We start from the raw sequence: 21,167 nt of genomic DNA, 5'->3' as shown, positions 1-21,167 counted from the left end.
TGTTCCGGGCATATGTCAGCTGATCAAAACAGCTGACATGTGCCGGGAAAGATATGGGTTCACTGCCGAAGCCCATATCAAAAGGAGGGAGTCCAACTCCACAGTCCTGCAATCTAATATCTATACAGTTGGCACCATCGCCTAACTCAGAAGCTAGAGCTACACAATAATAATGGCCTGCATTTCTTTTGCTATGACATGTTTTGGGTAAAAAAAACAGTGCTGCTGTTTACCGCTTTTTTTTTTTTTTCTAAAGAGGTTTTCCACGTTAAGAAAAGTGGACCCAAATACTTACGGTATGTACACATTATAACAGAGACCAGGATCTGAACCTTCCTTGGTCTAGCCCTGGCTCTCCTCCACTGCTCCAGTCTCAGTGTTTTGGCTGTATTGGTGATGTCACATTAAAAGCTCACATCAAGAGCAATGGTTGAGCTCAGAAGCTCTGCTGATATACACCTTACGAGCTGTGGAGTTTAGTGATTGGCTGTAACAGTAACGCATATTGTCGACTTGACATTAACACTGTAGCTACAGTAATAACTCTGGAACACTTCAACAGATCCCACTGATTCTGAGAATGTTTTTTTATGACATATTGTACTTCATGTTAGTGCTAAATTGTCTTCGATATGATTTGCGTTTCTGTGTAAAATAAATGGAAATTTTCCAATTTTCAAACTTAATTTTTATGAGCTTAAATCAGAGAGTAATATCGCACAAAATAGTTAATAAATAACATTTCCCACATGTCTACTTTACATCAGCACAATTTTTGAAACAAATTATTTTTTAGGAAGTTAAAATTTAACCATCGATTTCTCAACAAAATTGACAAAACCATTTTCTTTTATGGGCCACATCATATGTGAAGTGACTTTGAGGGGACTATATAACAGAAAATACCCAAAATTACACCATTCTAAAAATTGCACTCTTCTAGTTGCTCAAAACCACATTTAATAAGTTTATTGACCGTTCAGGTACTTCACAGGTATTTTTGGAATGTGGAAGGAAAAAATGAACATTTAGCTTTTTGTCACAAAAAATCTACTTTAGACCCAATTTTTTATTTAGGGTAAAAGGGAAAAAAGGGACCTGAAAATTTGCTGTGCAAGTTCTCCTGAGCATGTGATTTCCCATATCTGGGGAAAACCACTGTTTGGGCACACGGCAGAGCTCGGAAGTAGCACCATTTGACTTTTTGAATGTAAAATTTGCTGGGATAATTAGCATACACCATGTTGCGTTTAGAAAGCCCCTGATGTGCCTAAACAGTGGAAACCCCCTTCAAGTGATACCATTTGGAAACTAACAATGATGACATCCGGTCACCATTGTTACGGTAGGGACCCCGCGATAACATTGAAGGGTTATCGCGGGGTCTTCGATGCAAGGGCAGAGGGGCTTTCTTCCCTCTGCCTGCTCCTGGCACTGACAGCCAAGTGTCAGCTGTCAGAATCAGCTGACACCAACTGGCGATCGCCCGCGCACAGCCCTCCTGTGTGTGGATGATCGCTGTGGATGGATTGCTGTTAAGGGAAATAGAGAAAAAAAATCTATAAATCTTCAGCATAGCGAGTGTGAGCGAGCTGAGTGTGATCTGAGCGTAAGTGTGAACGGCGGTAAGTGTGAACGGCGGTAAGTGTGACTTGTGATTCAGTGACTTCGGAGTCAAGGAGTTTCCAAGGGAGGAAGTACTGAATTGCTGTCTGTTTTTTTTTTTTTTTATTAATACTTTGTATTTATTTTTTATTTTTTTTTATTTAACTTTTCTGTCTGGTGCAATCCCCATTAGGAAATGTGCTCCACTCTTGTTAATGCCATCCAGTGCACATCTTGCCACATGTATGCAGTCCTTGAGCAGCCGATCGAGGGTGCATACTGCTGTGCGAGATGTGAGCACGTTGTGCATTTGGAAAACCAGATTCTGAATCTAAATGTGCAGCTGGCAACACTGAGATCCATAGACAACATGGAGAGGAGTCTTCTGCTCACGGAGCAGATGCTCAATGGGACAGATGAGGGGGGGATGGTGGGATGGAGATGCAGGACAATGAAGTAGCAAGCTGGGTGACAGTTAGGAAGTGGGGTAGAGGGAAGAGTGCCAAGGAGGTTAGTCCTGATCTGGAACATCCCAATAAGTTTGCTAAGTTGGCAGATGAGGGGGGTGCCAGTACAGGGGTAGCACTGCTGCAGCCAGGCATGTCCTCTGAAAGCCGGGGGAGTGACTGCTCCAGTAAGGAGCGAAATAGGAGAGCAGTGCAGGCCAGACAGGTGCTGGTAGTGGGTGACTCAATTATTAGGGGAACAGATAGGGCAATCTGTCACAAAGACAGGGATCGTCGAACAGTGTGCTGCCTTCCTGGCGCTCTAGTCCGACTTATCGCTGATCGGGTGGACAGATTATTGGGAGGGGCTGGTGAGGACCCAGTGGTCATGGTACACATTGGCACAAATGACAAAGTTAGAGGTAGGTGGAAGGTCCTTAAAAATGATTTCAGGGAATTAGGCCGCAAGCTGAAAGCAAGGACCTCCAACGTGGTATTTTCCAAAATACTGCCTGTACCACGTGCCACGCCAGAGAGGCAACGGGAGATTAGGGAGGTTAATAAGTGGCTCAAGAATTGGTGCAGGAAGGAGGGGTTTGGGTTCCTGCAGAACTGGGCCGACTTCTCAGTTGGCTACAGGCTCTACGCTAGGGTCGGGCTGCACCTCAATGGGGAGGGTGCAGCTGTGTTGGGGGAGAAAATGGCTAGAAGGTTGGAGGAGTGTTTAAACTAGGAATTGGGGGGGAGGGTATTCATTTTAAAGGAGGGGAAGATAGTGCAGATAGAGACCTGGGCACAAATAAGGAAGTTGGGGGTGGCAGTGGCATGGGGGGTGGGGTTAGAACAGTTAATAATTTAAGAAAGAATAGAGGTGCAGAGAGATACATAAAATGTATGTATACTAATGCCAGACGCCTCGCAAACAAAATGGATGAATTAGAACTAATGTTGTTGGAACATAATTATGACATGGTGGGGATATCTGAGACATGGCTGGATGAGAGCCATGACTGGACTGTTAACTTGCAGGGCTATAGTCTGTTCAGAACTGACCGTACAAATAAGCGAGGGGGTGGGGTGTGTCTATATGTAAAATCATCCTTAAAACCCATCCTGCGTGATAATATAGGTGAATTTAATGAAAATGTAGAATCCCTGCGGGTGGAGATAAGGGGAGGGGGAAAAATAATAAATTACTGATAGGGGTTTGCTATAAATCTCCAAAAATAATGGAAGCAATGGAGAATATATTCGTAAAGCAAATAGATGAAGCTGCGACTCAAGGAGAAGTCATTATTATGGGGGACTTCAACTACCCTGAAATAGATTGGGGAACAGAAACCTGCAGTTCCAGCAAAGGTAATCGGTTTTTGACAACTATGAGAGACAATTACCTTTCACAACTGGTTCAGGACCCAACAAGAAGGGGGGCACTGCTAGACCTAATATTAACCAATGGGCCAGACCGCATATCATATATAAGGGTTGGGGGTCACTTGGGTAATAGCGATCACAAAATAATAAGTTTTCATGTATCCTTTAAAAAGATGTGTAATAGAGGGGTTACAAGGACACTAAACTTCAGGAGGGCAAATTTCCAACGGATGAGAGAGGATCTTGGTGCAATTAACTGGGACGATATCCTGAGACCCAAAAATACACAAAGAAAATGGGAGACATTTATTAGCATAATGGATAGGACCTGTGCACAGTATATACCGTATGGGAATAAACATACTAGAAATAGGAGGAAACCAATATGGCTAAATAGAGCTGTAAGGAGCGCAATAAGTGACAAAAATAAAGCATTTAGAGAATTAAAGGAAGTAGGTAGTGAGGAGGCATTAAATAAATACAAAAAATTAAATAAATTCTGTAAAAAGCAAATCAAGGCAGCAAAGATTGAGACAGAGAGACTCATTGCCAGAGAGAGTAAAAATAATCCTAAAATATTCTTTAACTACATAAATAGTAAGAAACTAAAAAATGATAGTGTTGGCCCCCTTAAAAATAGTGTGGGTGAAATGGTGGATGAGGATGAGGAAAAAGCCAATATGCTAAATGACTTTTTTTCATCAGTATTTACACAAGAAAATCCCATGGCAGACAAAATGACTAGTGATAAAAATTCCCCATTAAATGTCACCTGCTTAACCCAGCAGGAATTGCGGCGGCGGCTAAAAATCACTAAAATTGACAAATCTTCGGACCCGGATGGGATACACCCTCGAGTACTGCAGGAATTAAGTACAGTCATCGATATACCATTATTTTTAATCTTTAAAGACTCCATAATAACAGGGTCTGTACCACAGGACTGGCGTATAGCAAATGTGGTGCCAATATTCAAAAAGGGGACAAAAACTGAACTCGGAAATTATAGGCCAGTAAGCTTAACCTCTACTGTGGGTAAAATCCTGGAGGGAATTCTAAGGGACGCTATACTGGAGTATCTGAAGAGGAATAACCTCATGACCCAGTATCAGCACGGGTTTACTAGGGACCGTTCATGTCAGACTAATTTGGTCAGTTTCTATGAAGAGGTAAGTTCTGGATTGGACCAAGGGAACCCAGTGGATGTAGTGTATATGGACTTTTCAAAAGCTTTTGATACGGTGCCACACAAAAGGTTGATACATAAAATGAGAATAATGGGGATAGGGGAAAATATGTGCAAGTGGGTTGAGAGCTGGCTCAGGGATAGGAAACAAATGGTGTTTATTAAAGGAGCACACTCAGACTGGGTAGCGGTTAGCAGTGGGGTACCACAGGGGTCAGTATTGGGCCCTCTTCTTTTTAACATATTTATTAATGACCTTGTAGGGGGCATTCAGAGTAGAATTTCAATATTTGCAGATGACATTAAACTCTGCAGGGTAATCAATACAGAGGAGGACAATTTTATATTACAGGATGATTTATGTAAACTAGAAGCTTGGGCTGATAAATGGCAAATGAGCTTTAATGGGGATAAATGTAAGGTCATGCACTTGGGTAGAAGAAATAAGATGTATAATTATGTGCTTAATTCTAAAACTGTGGGCAAAACCGTCAATGAAAAAGACCTGGGTGTATGGGTGGATGACAAACTCATATTCAGTGGCCAGTGTCAGGCAGCTGCTACAAAGGCAAATAAAATAATGGAATGCATTAAAAGAGGCATAGATGCTCATGAGGAGAACATAATTTTACCTCTATACAAGTCACTAGTTTGACCACACTTAGAATACTGTGCACAGTTCTGGTCTCCGGTGTATAAGAAAGACATAGCTGAACTAGAGCGGGTGCAGAGAAGAGCGACCAAGGTTATTAGATGACTGGGGGGGTCTGCAATACCAAGATAGGTTATTACACTTGGGGCTATTTAGTTTGGAAAAACGAAGACTAAGGGGTGATCTTATGTTAATGTATAAATATATGAGGGGACAGTACAAAGACCTTTCTGATGATCTTTTTAATCATAGACCTGAAACCGGGACAAGGGGGCATCCTCTGCGTTTGGAGGAAAAAAGGTTTAAGCATAATAACAGACGTGGATTCTTTACTGTAAGAGCAGTGAGACTATGGAACTCTCTGCCGTATGATGTTGTAATGAGTGATTCATTACTTAAATTTAAGAGGGGACTGGATACCTTTCTGGAAAAGTATAATGTTACAGGGTATATACACTAGATTCCTTGATAGGGCGTTGATCCAGGGAACTAGTCTGATTGCCGTATGTGGAGTCGGGAAGGAATTTTTTTCCCAATGTGGAGCTTACTCTTGCCACATGGGATTTTTTTGCCTTCCTCTGGATCAACATGTTAGGGCATGTTAGGTTAGGCTATGGGTTGAACTAGATGGACTTATAGTCTTCCTTCAACCTTAATAACTATGTAACTATGTATATATACTACATTGGTTGGGAAGGCGTTAAAGGGGACCAGCATTGCAAAAGCACAATTGCAGAACCAGCAGCTATGGATGTAGCAGACTAAAGGTACCGTCACATTTAGCGACGCTGCAGCGATCTAGACAACGATGCCGATCGCTGCAGCGTCGCTTTGTGGTCGCTGGAGAGCTGTCACACAGACAGCTCTCCAGCGACCAACTATGCGAAGTCCCCGGGTAACCAGGGTAAATATCGGGTTACTAAGCGCAGGGCTTTCCTGCACTGACTGTGAGCGCCGGCTGGCCATAAAGCAAAGCGGTGACGTCACCGCTGTGCTTTACGGCCGGCCGGCGCTGACAGTGCAGGGAAGCAGAGCGCCGGGGGACAGACACCGGAATGTAAGTATGTAGTGTTTGTTTTTTTTTACATTTACACTCGTAACCAGGGTAAACATCGGGTTACTAAGCGCGGCCCTGTGCTTAGTAACCCGATGTTTACCCTGGTTACCAGTGAAGACATCGCTGAATCGGCGTCACACACGCCGATTCAGCGATGTCTGGGGGAGATCCAGCGACGAAATAAAGTTCTGGCCTTTCTGCTCCGACCAACGATGTCACAGCAGGATCCAGATCGCTGCTGTGTGTCAAACACAACGATATCGCTATCCAGGACGCTGCAACGTCATGGATCGCTAGCGATATCGTTGTTAAACTGTTCAGTGTGACGGTACCTTAAGACAGAACCTGTAGCTCAACTGGGTTAGGTAAACATGGAAGGAAGACTTCTCTAACATTGCAAATCACCATAAGGAAAGATTTTAAGATCCTTGGAAAGATTGGGGAGCCAGAACAGAAGGAGAAACAGTCTTATACAAACTTGCTGCACCAGATTCACGCAGGATTACAGAAAGGCTACCAGCCAGAGCCAGATGAGATCGTAGAAGGGGTGGTGAAAGCTATCAACCGAGGATTGAACCTCCGAAATATGATAGAAATTAAAAGTCACTTGACATTACCACAACTGAAGATGATTTTAAATGTCACTATAAAGAAGAAAGCACTTCAGTACTGTTCCACCGACTCATTAACATCTCACAGGACCATAAGGAGTCTCAAAGTTTTTTATTCAGAGCAATTCAACTTAAGGATTATTGTTTGCATCCCGTGATGTAGAGGAGGAGGAAACGTTTGATGCCGGGCTAGTTCAGAAGAAGTTTTGGAGATCTTTAGGAACAGGATTAATCAGCAAAGACATCAAGTTGTGGATGAAACAGTACCTTGAAGATACTGACATTGTTTATGAAGTCTTAATTGAAAAGATAAATGAGGCAGCCAGTTTGGAGTCAGTGAGTGAACATAATTTATTAGATTATAAAGATTATCCTGGGAACTCTCCATCATCACTACCCAGAGTGAACCCCAAATCACCAGTGAAAGAGAAAACAGCCAGCGCTGACTGGAAAGAGGTAATTAGAGAACTCCGAGCTGAGTTGACAGGTGAAGATGTTGATTTGCACCAGGCTAGTGCCCAGACCGCTTAGACCCAGGGGTGAGTTTCAAAATTGAAGATATCCTGCTTGCGAGTCTTGACAGACGTCAAATTACAATGCTGTCCATTGTCTAAGGTGTGGTTGAAGAAGGACATTATGCCAATGAATTTCAAAAGTCACGATTCGTTGTGTTAAAAGGCAGAAGGTTGCCAGTGCGGGCGACTGGAAACCACAACATGGATGAGGCCCCAGAAGCAAACACAAACATCCCCAATTCCTAGAACCGCTTCTGACATGAAACGGCTGCATCAGCACTATCCGCAGGTATGTGACTACCTTCAGCAACTGTAAAAGAGCCAGGGGCATCAGCTACTTAATGCCCAGTGCGGAAGTCAAGAATATGCCTTCCTGGGAACAAGAGAATTCCTCGGTCAGTAAGGATAGCCTCATCAACCTAATCGTTGAAAGGTGCTTCATACAGTGCAAGTTAACATAAACTCCTGGTGAAAACGCTGTGGGACACAGGTGCCCAAATGATCCTCCAAAATGAAGAATGGAGAAGGTGCCATCTGCCACACACCTGTCTTTGTCCACTAAAATAACTCTTACGACTGGAGGAACTCCATGGTAAAGATGTCAATCAGACCGAAATCCCTTTCAAAGGCTGGGTGGAAGTGACATTTCAACTTAGCGCCACGAAGAACAGAAATGCCACTGAGTCATTGTACCAAGTCTTTCTTGTCACCAGTGATCAGAATGTGTCATCAGTGATCAAGAACCTATCCTGGGTTGCAGTGTGAGGTTATCAAGAAATATAAATCAGGGACATGCGTGGTGGAGGTGGTAGCTATATCTCTGGCCATACCAAATGTCATGGCGGAAAACGTGAACCGTAGGATAAGAAAAGCACAGAACACAATAGACATGAAAAAAGTAAAGGTAGGCCTGCATCCAACCATCATCCCTGCAAACAGAATGGTGGGAGTGAGGTGTGGAGTTCGGGTGGAACAGGGAAGAAAACTCCAGAGGAGTTTGCTTGTGCTGAGAGACTCATCAGAACTTCCCAAGAGTCTCATCCAAGGTGAGACTGTACTTACGATTCCTACTAGTGGTTTGGCCCAAGTGACAGTGCCGGTGATCAATACAAGGAAGCATGAAGTTAGATTGAACTCTAAGACTGTGCTAGGCCACACTGAAACCATTAAGATGGTATATACAGCCAGTGTGAGGCCAGTTCAAGTTTCCGCAGTAAATTCAGTTTCCGTACAAAGGAGCAAAGTGTGCCCAGATGAGAGAACCACACGACCAACCTCAGGAGTTTGCGACCCTCCAGTACCCCTTAAACACCCGAGTACCGAAGATCTAGCAGTAGCAAAACAGATGTTAAGGGAAGAGTGTGTCACACGTTCTCAGAGGAGGACTCTGATATAGGATGTATGCCATCACAGGCACCATCCAAGGGAAGTGAGGATTTTAAATACACATAGATCTCTCGGCGATTGGCTGAGTGAAGATTACAGGGAAAAAGGTACACTGGCTGTGGAGAAACGGGGTCAATGGGTGCTCTCATCTGCTGGCCCGGCTGTCTTTAGCAAGACTGCATGGACCACGGCTCATACCACTGAATGCCCGCTCTATCTCCTAGTGAGCAATACACTACACAGACAACACAGGGTTAAGGTAAAACAGTGTGGCAATACTTTATTGAACCACAACACACAATAGCAAACAGAACAATCCCAATATGGCTTGATTACATGGGCGCATATAAAAGATCACTGCGTCTCCACGTATTTCCAGTATGACATGATGTCAGAGCTCCCAGGGTTGCTACTTCATCTGTGGATGCACGCACAGAGAAGAGGTAACGACAAGCATAGGGATATGACGAAGAACTGTCCATAGAGTCCATACAAGGTCCAAAGCCAGTTGACACGATGTCAGAGCTCCCAGGGTCGCTACTTCATCTGTGGATGCACGCACAGAGAAGAGGTAACGACAAGCATAGGTAGATGACCAAGAACTGTCCATAGAGTCCATACAAGGTCCAAAGCCAGTTGACATGAGAGTCACCACCTGGCTTATCTGACCATCTCCATGGAACCAGGCGACCAGCGAGTCCCAAACCTGGCTTTCTCCAAACATATCCATGGTTCAGAGATGGTCACTGGATCAGATCTGTGTCCTTCCAACTGGAGCCGAAAACCCCTAGGTTGTTTCCTATAGAATCATAGATCAGTGTCCCTCGTGATGGTGCCATGATGAATTGGCTGCAGTCCGTTCTCTTGTCTGTTGGGGTGGTTTGCAGAATGTCTGGCTGGTAGCTCTGTGTTACTTCAGTCTCCCAGGATGTGATCTCTGAGTCTTTTTATACCCAAGGCATGTAAGCTACTTTTAGAATTACCCAGGGTCCTTCAGTCCAACATCAAGATAAGGTAAACAATGGTGATGGGATTAAGTAGCACTATTAGCATATAAGCACACATCAATAAACAAAGCTTAACACACCCTATGTACAGTCACTATTACAGACTAAAGGTACCTTCACACTCAGCGACGCTGCAGCGATACCGACAACGATCCCGAGGTCCCCGGGTAACCAGGGTAAACATCGGGTTACTAAGCGCAGGGCCGCGCTTAGTAACCCGATGTTTACCCTGGTTACCAGCGTAAAAGTAAAAAAAACAAACACTACATACTTACCTACCGCTGTCTGTCCCCGGCGCTCAGCTTCTCTGCACTCCTCTGCACTGACTGTGAGCACAGCGGCCGGAAAGCAGAGCGGTGACGTCACCGCTCTACTTTCCCGCTGACTGACGCTCACAGCCAGTGCAGGAGGAGTGCAGAGAAGCTGAGCGCCGGAGACAGACAGCGGTAGGTAAGTATGTAGTGTTTGTTTTTTTTACTTTTACGCTGGTAACCAGGGTAAACATCGGGCTACTAAGCGCGGCCCTGCGCTTAGTAACCCGATGTTTACCCTGGTTACCAGTGAAGACATCGCTGGATCGGTGTCACACACGCCGATCCAGCGATGTCTGCAGGGAGTCCAGCGACGAAATAAAGTTCTGGACTTTTCTCAGCGACCAACGATCTCCCAGCAGGGGCCTGATCGTTGGTCGCTGTCACACATAACGATTTCCTTAACGATATCGTTTCTACGTCACAAAAAGCAACGATATCGTTAACGATATCGTTATGTGTGAAGGTACCTTTACACAGTATGTTAGATAGTATATCAGTTGGCGAGTCTGTCTTCTTTACCCACCAGACATAAGCACTTAAATTCACAAGCCAATATACAGATAAAAAGCCAGTTCTTTTGGTTTGCAAAAAACATGGTTGTCTGGGAAATTAAGATACAATCTGGTTTCTTCACACTGGCCTTTTAAATCACTTGCAGCAGCGCTCGCACGCCCTATGCTCGCGTCTCCAAAATCAGGAAGTAAAGGTGCGGAGGAGACATACCGGGAGGACGCCACAGTCATAGGGGACCTAGAAGGAGCGCGTACACGGTAAGACAGACTGCGGGGACCAGGGGCATCCCTGCGGACCTCCGAAACCCAAACTTCCTGTACCTGGGAGACAGAACCCGCCGGCCGGAGCACTACAGTATAGCATACCTCTAAGGTTTTGTCGAAGAAAACAGTAAACCCCTGGCCCCTTCATTGCACCATGGGGATTGTACGAGTGGATCTGTATACCATTTGGGCTCAGATCTGCCCTGTCAGAATTTGAGATGACCATGGAAGCATGTCTGGGGTTAAGGGATCATATTTGCCAGCTGTACCTAGATGACAAAGTGGTACACAGCAAGACATTCGCCGAGCATGTTAAACACGTTAGGACCATACATGGAGTCACGCTAATGCCAAAGAAGTGTGAACTGTTCAAAAGACTAGTTTGATTCCAGAGAAAAATCGTGTCAAAAGATGGATACACCATGGACTTAGAGGAAATTGCGCCAGTAATGGCCTTAAAAGACAAGCATCCGTCTAATGTGGGGAAGCTGAGGAAGATCTTAGGATTCCTTACCTACTACAGAACTTACATAAAGAACTTTTCCCGGATTGCAGCTCCGTTATACCAACTCTTGGTTGGAACAACAGATCCAGCCACTTCATTGGATTACCTAGTAAAACCACCCATAATGTGATATCCTGACTTCAACCAACCATTTGTCCTGCATTGTGAGGCATCTCAAGTGGGATTGGAGCTGCCCGGTATCAGCATCAATATGGTAAATTGAGAATCATCGGTTATAGTTCCAGAACGCTGACAGATGCCGAGAAGAATTGCCATCTACATTCTGGAAAACTAGAATTCCTAGCATTGAAATAAGATATCTGCGAATGATTTAGAGATTTTCTCTACTACACCAAAGATTTTGAGGTGTACACTGACAACAACCGTCTTATCTACATCCTCACTACAGCCAAACTGAATGCTACAGGCCAGAGATGGGTGGCTGAACTAGCAGACTTCAACTTCAGTATCAAGTACAGGCCAGGAAATTGCAAAGTGGAAAGCATATGCTACCACCAATAAGTCTGTTAATAGAATATTTTCAATGACTTCGCTCAGAAGTTTAGGTTCCCAACAAGACTACACCATGACCAGGGAAGAGAATTTGAGAACCAGCTCTTTGCCAAGTTAGGGAAATATTGTAGGATCCAGAGATCTCATACTACAGCCTATCATCCCGAAAACAATGGACAAGTGGAACTTTTCAACCATAAGTTACTGTTAATGTTGAGAACTTTAACAGCTGATGAGAAGAAAGATTGGAAGAGTTATGTATCAAAAGTGGTGCATGACTACAATTGTACCAAGAGTGAAGCAATGGGTTATTCACCATCCTTCCATTTTGGTTGATCTGCAAGACTACCAATTATTATTAATATTATTAATTATTATAGCGCCATTTATTCCATGGCGCTTTACATGTGAGGAGGGGTATACATAATAAAAACAGGTACAATAATCTTAAACAATACAAGTCACACCTGGTACAGGAGGAGAGAGGACCCTGCCCACGAGGGCTCACAATCTACAAACCAATCAATATAATGTCCGATGCTCCAGTTTCAGAAACTTACAAGACACACCCTATGTAGGGTACAACATAGCATCAAAAGTTGTCACAGAAGGGCAAAACAAGAGCAAAGAATGACCTGGAAGTCGTGGGCCAGTCAAAAATGTACGTGAAAAGGGTGGTCAGGAAAATGTTGATCGTACTGGATAGACAAGGTGTATGTGGTCATCAAGAGGAAGTCTGATGACAGCCTAGACTACAACAGACTGAAGATTCTGAGGTGGACGTTGACTTTGAGAGTCCAGAGGAAGGAAGCCAGACTTTTATACTTTGCATACCGATAAGAAGTGAAAATGACTATTCTCATAAAAGTGAACTAAGCCCTGAAGCTCCAGAGTTCGTACCAAGAAACTCAACCGAGGTTCATTTCAAATCTGATGATCAAACACCAGTAGCCGAAGATATTGATAGGAACCTAGGGTTAGAGGAATCACCAGACCATACAGAAATGGATGATCTGACAGAAGAACAAAAACCTACTGATGTTGTTCCAAGAGCATCGGAACAAATACTGGAAATGAACGTGGAGGAAGAAACCCTTGAAACAGAAGAATCAGTAGTATCAGAGGAACCACCCTGCAGGAGGACTTCGACTTGAGAATTAAGAAGACCAGTAATGCTGACCTATGATACACTAGATGAACCGAGATAGAGTACCAAGGACTGTCGAGTTGACACAGGTATTGCTGCCTGCGGACCAGGTAAGCCAACCTGGTATCTCCCAGTGATGTACTTAACAAAAGACTTTACCTGAGTGAGTTAACTCTTTGCCTTAACTTAAACTAATAGACTTTGTAATAACAAAGAATGATATATGTACTACAGACTAGTTAGCCTTAGCTGGTTGAAGACGGATGAAAATCTCAAGCTGGACAGATGGTGATTGTTTAGGTTGTTTTATTTCTTGCAGGAGACCTACAAGCAAGAGTTAGTGAGGATAAGATTGTTGTTAATGTTTTAAAATTGAATGCTAAATGAATGATGTTTAATATATACACAGTGTTACATGACTTTCATCATCTCTTCCAAAAGGACAGTTAAGGGAGAATAGCTCCTAGGATTGTTTAGATCAACTAGAAATTAGACGAAGCTTGGGGGGCGACATTAAATTAGGAGGGAAGAGTGTGACAGATAGAAGCTGAACTGTTGATTTAGAATCATCCAGCAACTATGGAGGATAAATTGGTTATAGCAGACAGGGAGTGTTTAGCTCAGCCCCAGGGAATACTGAGAAAGTTGTTGTGTCCTGGACATCCAAGAGTAAGGTGTGAGCCAGAGAGTCTACTGTTAGACTGAAATCAGACAAGCTGTATAGACTAGTTCTTCTTGGGAAGAGATTGCTGTAATCATATAAGCAGTCAGGACAGCCGGGAACATCTTTATTATCTCAAGATAGTGAAGTGAGAGAGCTACAGCACTGGACTCATCCCACCTTCCCCCCACTTCACGGAATGAACAAGGTACATTTATGTTTAGGTTAAGACACTGTGTATGAAGAGAAGTTATCTGTGAAGAGACTTTCATATATGTTGATGCAGCATTGCACGAAGAGAAGTGATTCTGTGTGATGAAAAGACGCTTGAATAAAACTCCTGTGATCAACTTCAGCTCAGAACAATGTCATATCTGTGTGCCTGTAAACTATTACATCCCCACTACTGTGAATAATTGTAATTGATGTAAGGTTTATCCAGGATTCCAACCAGATGTCATGTCTCCTCTGTATTGCCTTTATTGATTGACAGTCATCTTATGCTTCTTCCATTTTCTAATGATTGTGCCAACAGTTATTGCCTTCTCAACAAGTTGATTGCCTATTGTCCACCCCAGCCTTGTGCAGGAATACAATTTTGCCCCTGATGTCCTTTAGACAGCTCTTTGGTCTTGGTCATGGTGGAGAGATTGGAGTGTGATTAATTTTGTGGACATGTGTATTTTTTACAGGTAACAAGTTCAAACAGGTAATGAGTGCAGAGTAGAAAGGCATCTTAAAGAAAAACTAATAGGTCTTTGAGAGCTTGAAATCTCGCTAGTTGGAAGGTGATCAAGTGATCATTTCATGCAATAAAATGCAATCATTTAAAAATCATAAAATGTGATTTTCTGTGTTTAATTTTTAGATTATGTCTCTTAAAGTTGAAATGTACCTAAGATAAAAATTACAGATCTCTACATTCTTTGTAGGTGGGAAAACTTGCAAAATCGGCAGTGTTCCTTTTTTGGCCTTGGTTTTTTCCACCTTTCCCTCTTTGTACTTCCGCATACCTTACAATTACACTATTTAAGAGTTATAAATATGTCCTATTAAGGCACTTGTTTGTCAATAAAGTGGCCATAGATCTGCCTATGAACCTTCATTCTTTCCAGCTGTGCCGTGTGGTTCTTTGCCTCTATGCTCCAATGGATTCACTAAAGATGCCATCATGCATAACCTGCACAAGGAGGAGCAGTGGCTGGTTAACTTGTGTAAGCTTTTGTACAGAGTTGTACCTGTTATAACCAAATCTTGCCATAGAGAGTGGTTCTGCTTAATATCGCTGATTGAGAATTGATTTATCTTGTTGCCATACTATGTCAGTCTGTGTGAAGGCAGTGTAGTGGGAGGGAAGGGGGGGGGGGGGGTGCAAGGCCACTGCACTAATAGCACAATACATTTCGTTCGATAAAATACAGTGGACAAATAGTTACCGTATTTTGCAGATTATAAGACGCACCCCAAATTTTGAGGAGAAGAATAGGAAAAAAAACTTTTATTTAATAAAATGGTGGTGTTTCTTACAATCCATGTAGAAAAGCCGCGGAGACACCATCACGTGTTTCTCAATGCAAGCAATAAATAGCCAGGTCTTTCACCGGGAAGGAACAACCACGGGAAGGGCAGCATCCCAAAAGGGAAAACCACCTATGCCAAAACATGGTATCCATCCACAGACAGCTGTTTCGGGGTATTTGCCCCTCATCAGTGTGGAGTAGGAAACTGGCTATTAGGAGCAGTGCCTAGTAAAAGGACTATAAATATAAGGATGAATGACCTTGGGGAGGTCATTCATCTTATATTTATTATGCTTCTTACAATCCAGGCATCTTATTGCTTACTGGGGTGGTGGCTGCGGTGAAGTTGGATCCTAGGGTCGCTGTTGGAGGCAAGAGTGGCGCTGCGGGTGTTCGGTGGTGCAGGCCGCAGTGAAACAGGGTCCCAGGGTCGCTGCTGGAGGAGGCAAGAGTGGTGCTGCGGTTGTTCGGCGGTGCAGGCCGCAGTGGAACAGGGTCCCAGAGTCACTGCTGGAAGAGCCAAGAGGGGCGCTGCGGGTGTTCAGTGGTGTGGGTGCTCTGCTGACATTTTGTGAAAGCCCAGAACCCCCACACTGCTTACTATGTGGTGGACTCCAGGAAAATGGCTGCTGGGGCGGTGCATGCGCAGATGGAAATCTTGGTGCCGAGATCTCATCTCCCAAGATCTTGGTGCTGAGATCTTCACCTGCGCCATGGCCATTTTCCTGGAGACATCGCGCAGAGGCAGGCGCAGATGGAGATCTCTGCTTTCCTCCATCTGCACCTGTCTGAGTGAGAAGCCGGACACCGGAAGAAGAATGGCGGCTGCCATATGCCGCAGCAGGGCTACTGCTCGCTGCCATACCACCACCGCTCACCACCAGTACTACCACCACAGGTCCACCGCTCGCTGCCGTACCACCATGGCACACAGCAGGAACTCCGCAACACCCCCAGCTCCGGGTCCGCAGCATTGACCCCTCAGTAAGATCAATGTTCGGTTTATAAGATGCACCCCCATTTTCCCCCTAATTTTGGGGTTCATAGAAGTGGGTCTTAGAATCCAAAAAATATGGTAAATTTATGGACTATTCGACTGCAAGAGCTAGTAATTACACTGTCTAGGAATATCTCAAAGGCACTAATTATAATTGAATAGTTAAAGCAACTGTTTTGCTAAGAGGAATTATTACAAACAATCAAATTAAATTAAATGACTTTTTTACATACAGGGAAGGTAGGTTCCTTGGTGTGCTCTCTGCTTTCCCGAAAAGCAAATTGAACTAGCAACCCCATGGCTGCAGGGAGTTCTCCTTCCATCAGAAGCTTTGATCCTGTGCGATTCACGTGGGATGAATGGAAAAGTTGGCGTGGAGTTTGCCCATATGTTTTTATCATCGTTTCTAAAGCCCGCCTTTGTACGGGGTCTTCAACTGCTGAAACATCCATTCCAAAATAAGTCTAGAGGGAAATTCAAAAAATAATTCTTATGCCTAAATCAGTTGATGTACATTATTAATAAGGTTATCTCAGCAAAAAACCTAGATGAACTACTGTTGGGATGTGGCATTATTATGCCTTCTGTGACTGTTAGATTGAGGTAGCAGTCTGAGAACGGGTGGGAACCAGGTGAAAAAAAGACTAAATACACAATTAAATGTGCCGCCCAATAGAAGCAAATGCACATTTTTCCGGACATGACAATTTTTGGGTTGTCAATTGAAGATTTCGTTCTCAGTAACTGAAATAGGTTCTGTGTTAGTAAAAGTAATAAGCATGATGAAAAAGTAAAAAATTAAAACAATCAATAATAATCGCTATAGGATTGGGAATTTTGTGGTTCAGTGGTTAGCACTGTTGCTTTACAGCTCAGGGGTCCTGGGTTCAAATTCCACCAAGGACAACATCTGCAAGGAGTTTGTATGTTCTCCCCGTGTTTGCATGTGTTTCCTCCGGTTCCATCTTACACTCCAAAGACATACTGATAGGAAATTTAGATTGCGAGCCCCAGTAGGCACAGTGATAACAATGTCTGTATAGCGCTGTTAACCCCTTAGTGACAGAGCCAATTTGGTACTTAATGACCGGGCCAATTTTTGCAATTCTGACCACTGTCACTTTATGAGGTTATAACTCTGGAACGCTTCAACGGATCCCGCTGATTCTGAGATTGTTTTTTCGTGACATATTGTACTTCATGTTAGTGGTAACATTTCTTCGATATTAATTGCGATTATTTATGAAAAAAATGGAAATATGGCGAAAATTTTTAAAATTTTGCAATTTTCAAACTTTGTATTTTTTTGCCCTTAAATCTGAGAGATATGTCACGAAAAATAGTTAATAAATAACATTTCCCATATGTCTACTTTACATCAACACAATTTTGGAAACAACATTTTTTTTTGTTAGGGAGTTATAAGGGTTAAAAGTTGATCAGCAATTTCTTATTTTTACAACACCATTTTTTTTTAGGGACTACATCACATTTGAAGTCATTTTGAGGGGTCTATATGATAGAAAATACCCAAGTGTGACACCATTCTAAAAACTACACCCCTCAAGGTTCTCAAAACCACATTCAAGAAGTTTATTAACCCTTTACGTGCTTCACAGGAACTGAAACAATGTGGAAGGAAAAAAATGAACATTTAACTTTTTTTTGCAAACATCTTAATTCAGAACCATTTTTTTTATTTTCACATGTGTAAAAACATAAATGTAACCATAAGTTTTGTTATGCAATTTCTCCTGAATACGCCAATACCCCATATGTGGGGGTAAACCACTTTTTGGGCGCACCGCAGAACTTAGAAGTGAAGGAGCGCCGTTTGACTTTTTCAATGCAGAATTGGCTGGAATTGAGATGGGACGCCATGTCAGGTTTAGAGAGCCCCTGATGTGCCTAAACAGTGGAAACCCCTCAAGTGACACCATTTTGGAAACTAGACCCCTTAAGGAACTTATCTAGATGTGTGGTGAGCACTTTGAACCCCCAAGTGCTTCACAGAAGTTTATAACGTAGAGCCGTGAAAATAAAAATATCGCTTTTGTTTACACAAAAATGATCTTTTGCCCACAAATTCTTATTTTTACAAGGGTAACAGGAGAAATTAGACCACAAAAGTTGTTGTGCGATTTCTCCTGAATACGTCGATACCCCATATGTGAGGGTAAACCACTGTTTGGGTGCACCGCAGAGCTTGGAAGTGAAGGAGCGCCGTTTTGGAATGCAGACTTTGATAGAATGGTCTGTGGGCGTTATGTTGCGTTTGCAGAGCCCCTGATGTACCTAAACAGTAGTAACCCCCCACAAGTGACCCCGTTTTGGAAACTAGACCCCCCAAGGAACTTATATAGATGTGTGGTGAGAACTTTGAATGCCCAAGTGCTTCACAGAAGTTTATAATGCAGAGTCATAAAAAAAATATATATATATTTTTCACAAAAAAGATTTTGTAGCCCCCAAGTTTTTATTTTCACAAAGGTAACAAGAGAAATTGGACACCAGAAGTTGTTGTCCAATTTATCCCGAGTACGCTGATGCCCCATATGTGGGGGTAACCCACTGTTTGGGCGCACGGCAGAGCTCAGAAGGGAGGGAGCACCATTTGACTTTTTGAGCGCAATATTGGCTGTCGTGTTTGGAGACCCCCTGATGTACCTAAACAGTGGAAACCCCCCAATTCTAGCTCCAACCCAACTCCAACACACCCCTAACCCTAATCCCAACCTGATCCATAATCCTAATCACTAACCCTAACGATAATCACAACCCTTACCCCAAAACAACCCTAATGTCAACCCTAACCATAACCCTAATCAAAACCCTAAATCCAACACACCCCTAATCCTAATCTCAACCCTAACCTCAAACCTAACCCTAATCCCAATACACCCCTAATCACAACCCTAACCTTAACCCTAATCCCAAACCTAACCCTAATCCAAGCGTAACCCTAATGCCAACCCTAACCCTAATACCAACCCTAATCCAAACCCTAACCCTAATCCCAAATCTAACCCTAACTTTAGCCCCAACTCTAGCCCTAACTTTAGCCCCAACCCTAACCCTAGCCCTAAGGCTACTTTCACACTTGCGTCGTTTGGCATCCGTCGCAATCCGTAGTTTTGGACAAGAAACGGATCCTGCAAATGTGCCCGCAGGATGCGTTTTTTGCCCATAGACTTGTATTGCGGATCGTGACGGATGGCCACACGTCGCGTCCGTCGTGCACTGGATCAGTTGTGTTTTGGCAAACCGTCGGCACAAAAAAAGTCCAATGAAACGTTTTTTTGTATGTCGCATCCGCCATTTCTGACCGCGCATGCGTTGCCGTAACTCCGCCCCCTCCTCCCCAGGACATAGATTGGGCAGCGGCTGCGTTGAAAAACTACATCTGCTGCCCACGTTGTGCACAATTTTCACAACGTGCGTCGGTATGTCGGGCCGATGCATTGCGACGGCCCCGTACCGACGTAAGTGTGAAAGAAGCCTAACCCTAAATTTAGCCCCAACCCTAACCCTAAATTTAGCCCTAGCCCTAACCTTAGCCCTAACCCTAGCCCTACCCCTAACCCTAGCCCTACCCCTAACCCTACCCCTAACCCTAACCCTACCCCTAACCCTAATTTTAGCCCCAACTGCTGTTCACCTGCCGGCCAGCAGATGGAGACAGATGGCGGGCGCACTGCGCATGCGCCCGCCATTTTCTTTTCCCCGGCAGCCAGGAGGAGCAGCAGGAGGACCCAGGGACACAGGTGAGTATGCTAGGGTCCCCGAATCCCCCTATTTCTCTGTCCTCTGATGTGCGATCACATCAGAGGACAGAGAATTACACTTTACTTTTTTTTTGCGGTCGCAGGTAAACAGTTAATTACCGGCAATCGCAAAACAGGGGTCGGTAAAACCGACCCCGATCATGTTCTTTGGGGTCTCGGCTACCCCCGGCAGCCGAGACCCCAAAGATTCTCCCGGTGCCGGCCGGCGGGCGCATTTTGAAGATGGCGGCGCCCACCGGGAGACACGAGGAGCATCGGGGGAGATAGGTGAGTATTGGGGGGCTACCTGGGACCCCTTTTCTCTGTCCTCCGATGTGCGATCACATCGGAGGACAGAGAAATTAAAAAGAGATCGCGTTTTTTTTTTTTTGCGATCGCAAATGCGGGGTCGGTTAAAAACCCCCCGAATCATGTTCTCTGGGGTCTCGGCTACCCCCGGCAGCCGAGACCCCGGAGAAAATCCGACTCTGGGGGGCGCTATTCACTTTTTCCACAGCGCCGTTAATTAACGGCGCTGTGGTTTAAGTACCCTTAGCGGCCGCCGTTAAAAGGCGTATCGGCGGTCGCTAAGGGGTTAATTATGATGGTGCTATGTCATAGGAGGATTATAATGAGGGCAATCTGATCTACTGCTCGGGGCCGAAGAGGTCCATGGTCCAAAAGCAATTGGCCACTTATAATATGCACAGGGTTCTTCCACAGCCACAGGTCATTTAAGTAATGCTGGGCCCGCACTGCTGCATGACGTCTGGTAGGACATACCCAGCATATAGAGTGCATGTACGTCTGCTGAAGCAACGCCTACAGTCTCATGAGAAGGAGCTTGCTGGCGCTGTCGGCTCCACGCACACCTGAAGAATGAGTGAGAAGCTACCGTGCCTGCCTGGTCTCTCTACTCAAGTTCCCTGCACAGGAGGATGAGGGTTGACTGAAACTACATGGGGCAAATGCCCCTGCACACTGTGCCCATTACCTTGTAAATTTTGCTAGCATCAGGTATTTATATAAATGCATGATACAAGCAAAATTCCCAGTAGTATAAATGCACAGAAGCAGATTATGCAGTGGCGCTCTGTATCTGAGGGCAAGAGGACTTTTATTGTGTAAAAA

At 44.1% G+C, this 21,167-nt stretch overlaps 1 protein-coding gene across 2 annotated transcripts in view; it reads right to left on the bottom strand.

Moving 5' to 3' along the window:
• LYST (lysosomal trafficking regulator) overlaps positions 1-21,167 on the bottom strand; it is a 604,516-nt gene that overhangs the window by 122,172 nt on the left and 461,177 nt on the right. For both annotated transcript variants that reach the window (XM_069769439.1, XM_069769441.1), the window contains exon 44: positions 16,506-16,736. In XM_069769439.1, the coding sequence (XP_069625540.1) occupies positions 16,506-16,736 (231 nt within the window). The remainder of the gene's footprint in view (positions 1-16,505; positions 16,737-21,167) is intronic.

This window comes from Ranitomeya imitator, chromosome 5, assembly GCF_032444005.1.
Source record: "Ranitomeya imitator isolate aRanImi1 chromosome 5, aRanImi1.pri, whole genome shotgun sequence".
Classification (NCBI taxonomy): domain Eukaryota; kingdom Metazoa; phylum Chordata; class Amphibia; order Anura; family Dendrobatidae; genus Ranitomeya; species Ranitomeya imitator.
This window is presented reverse-complemented; position numbering and strand designations above follow the sequence as displayed.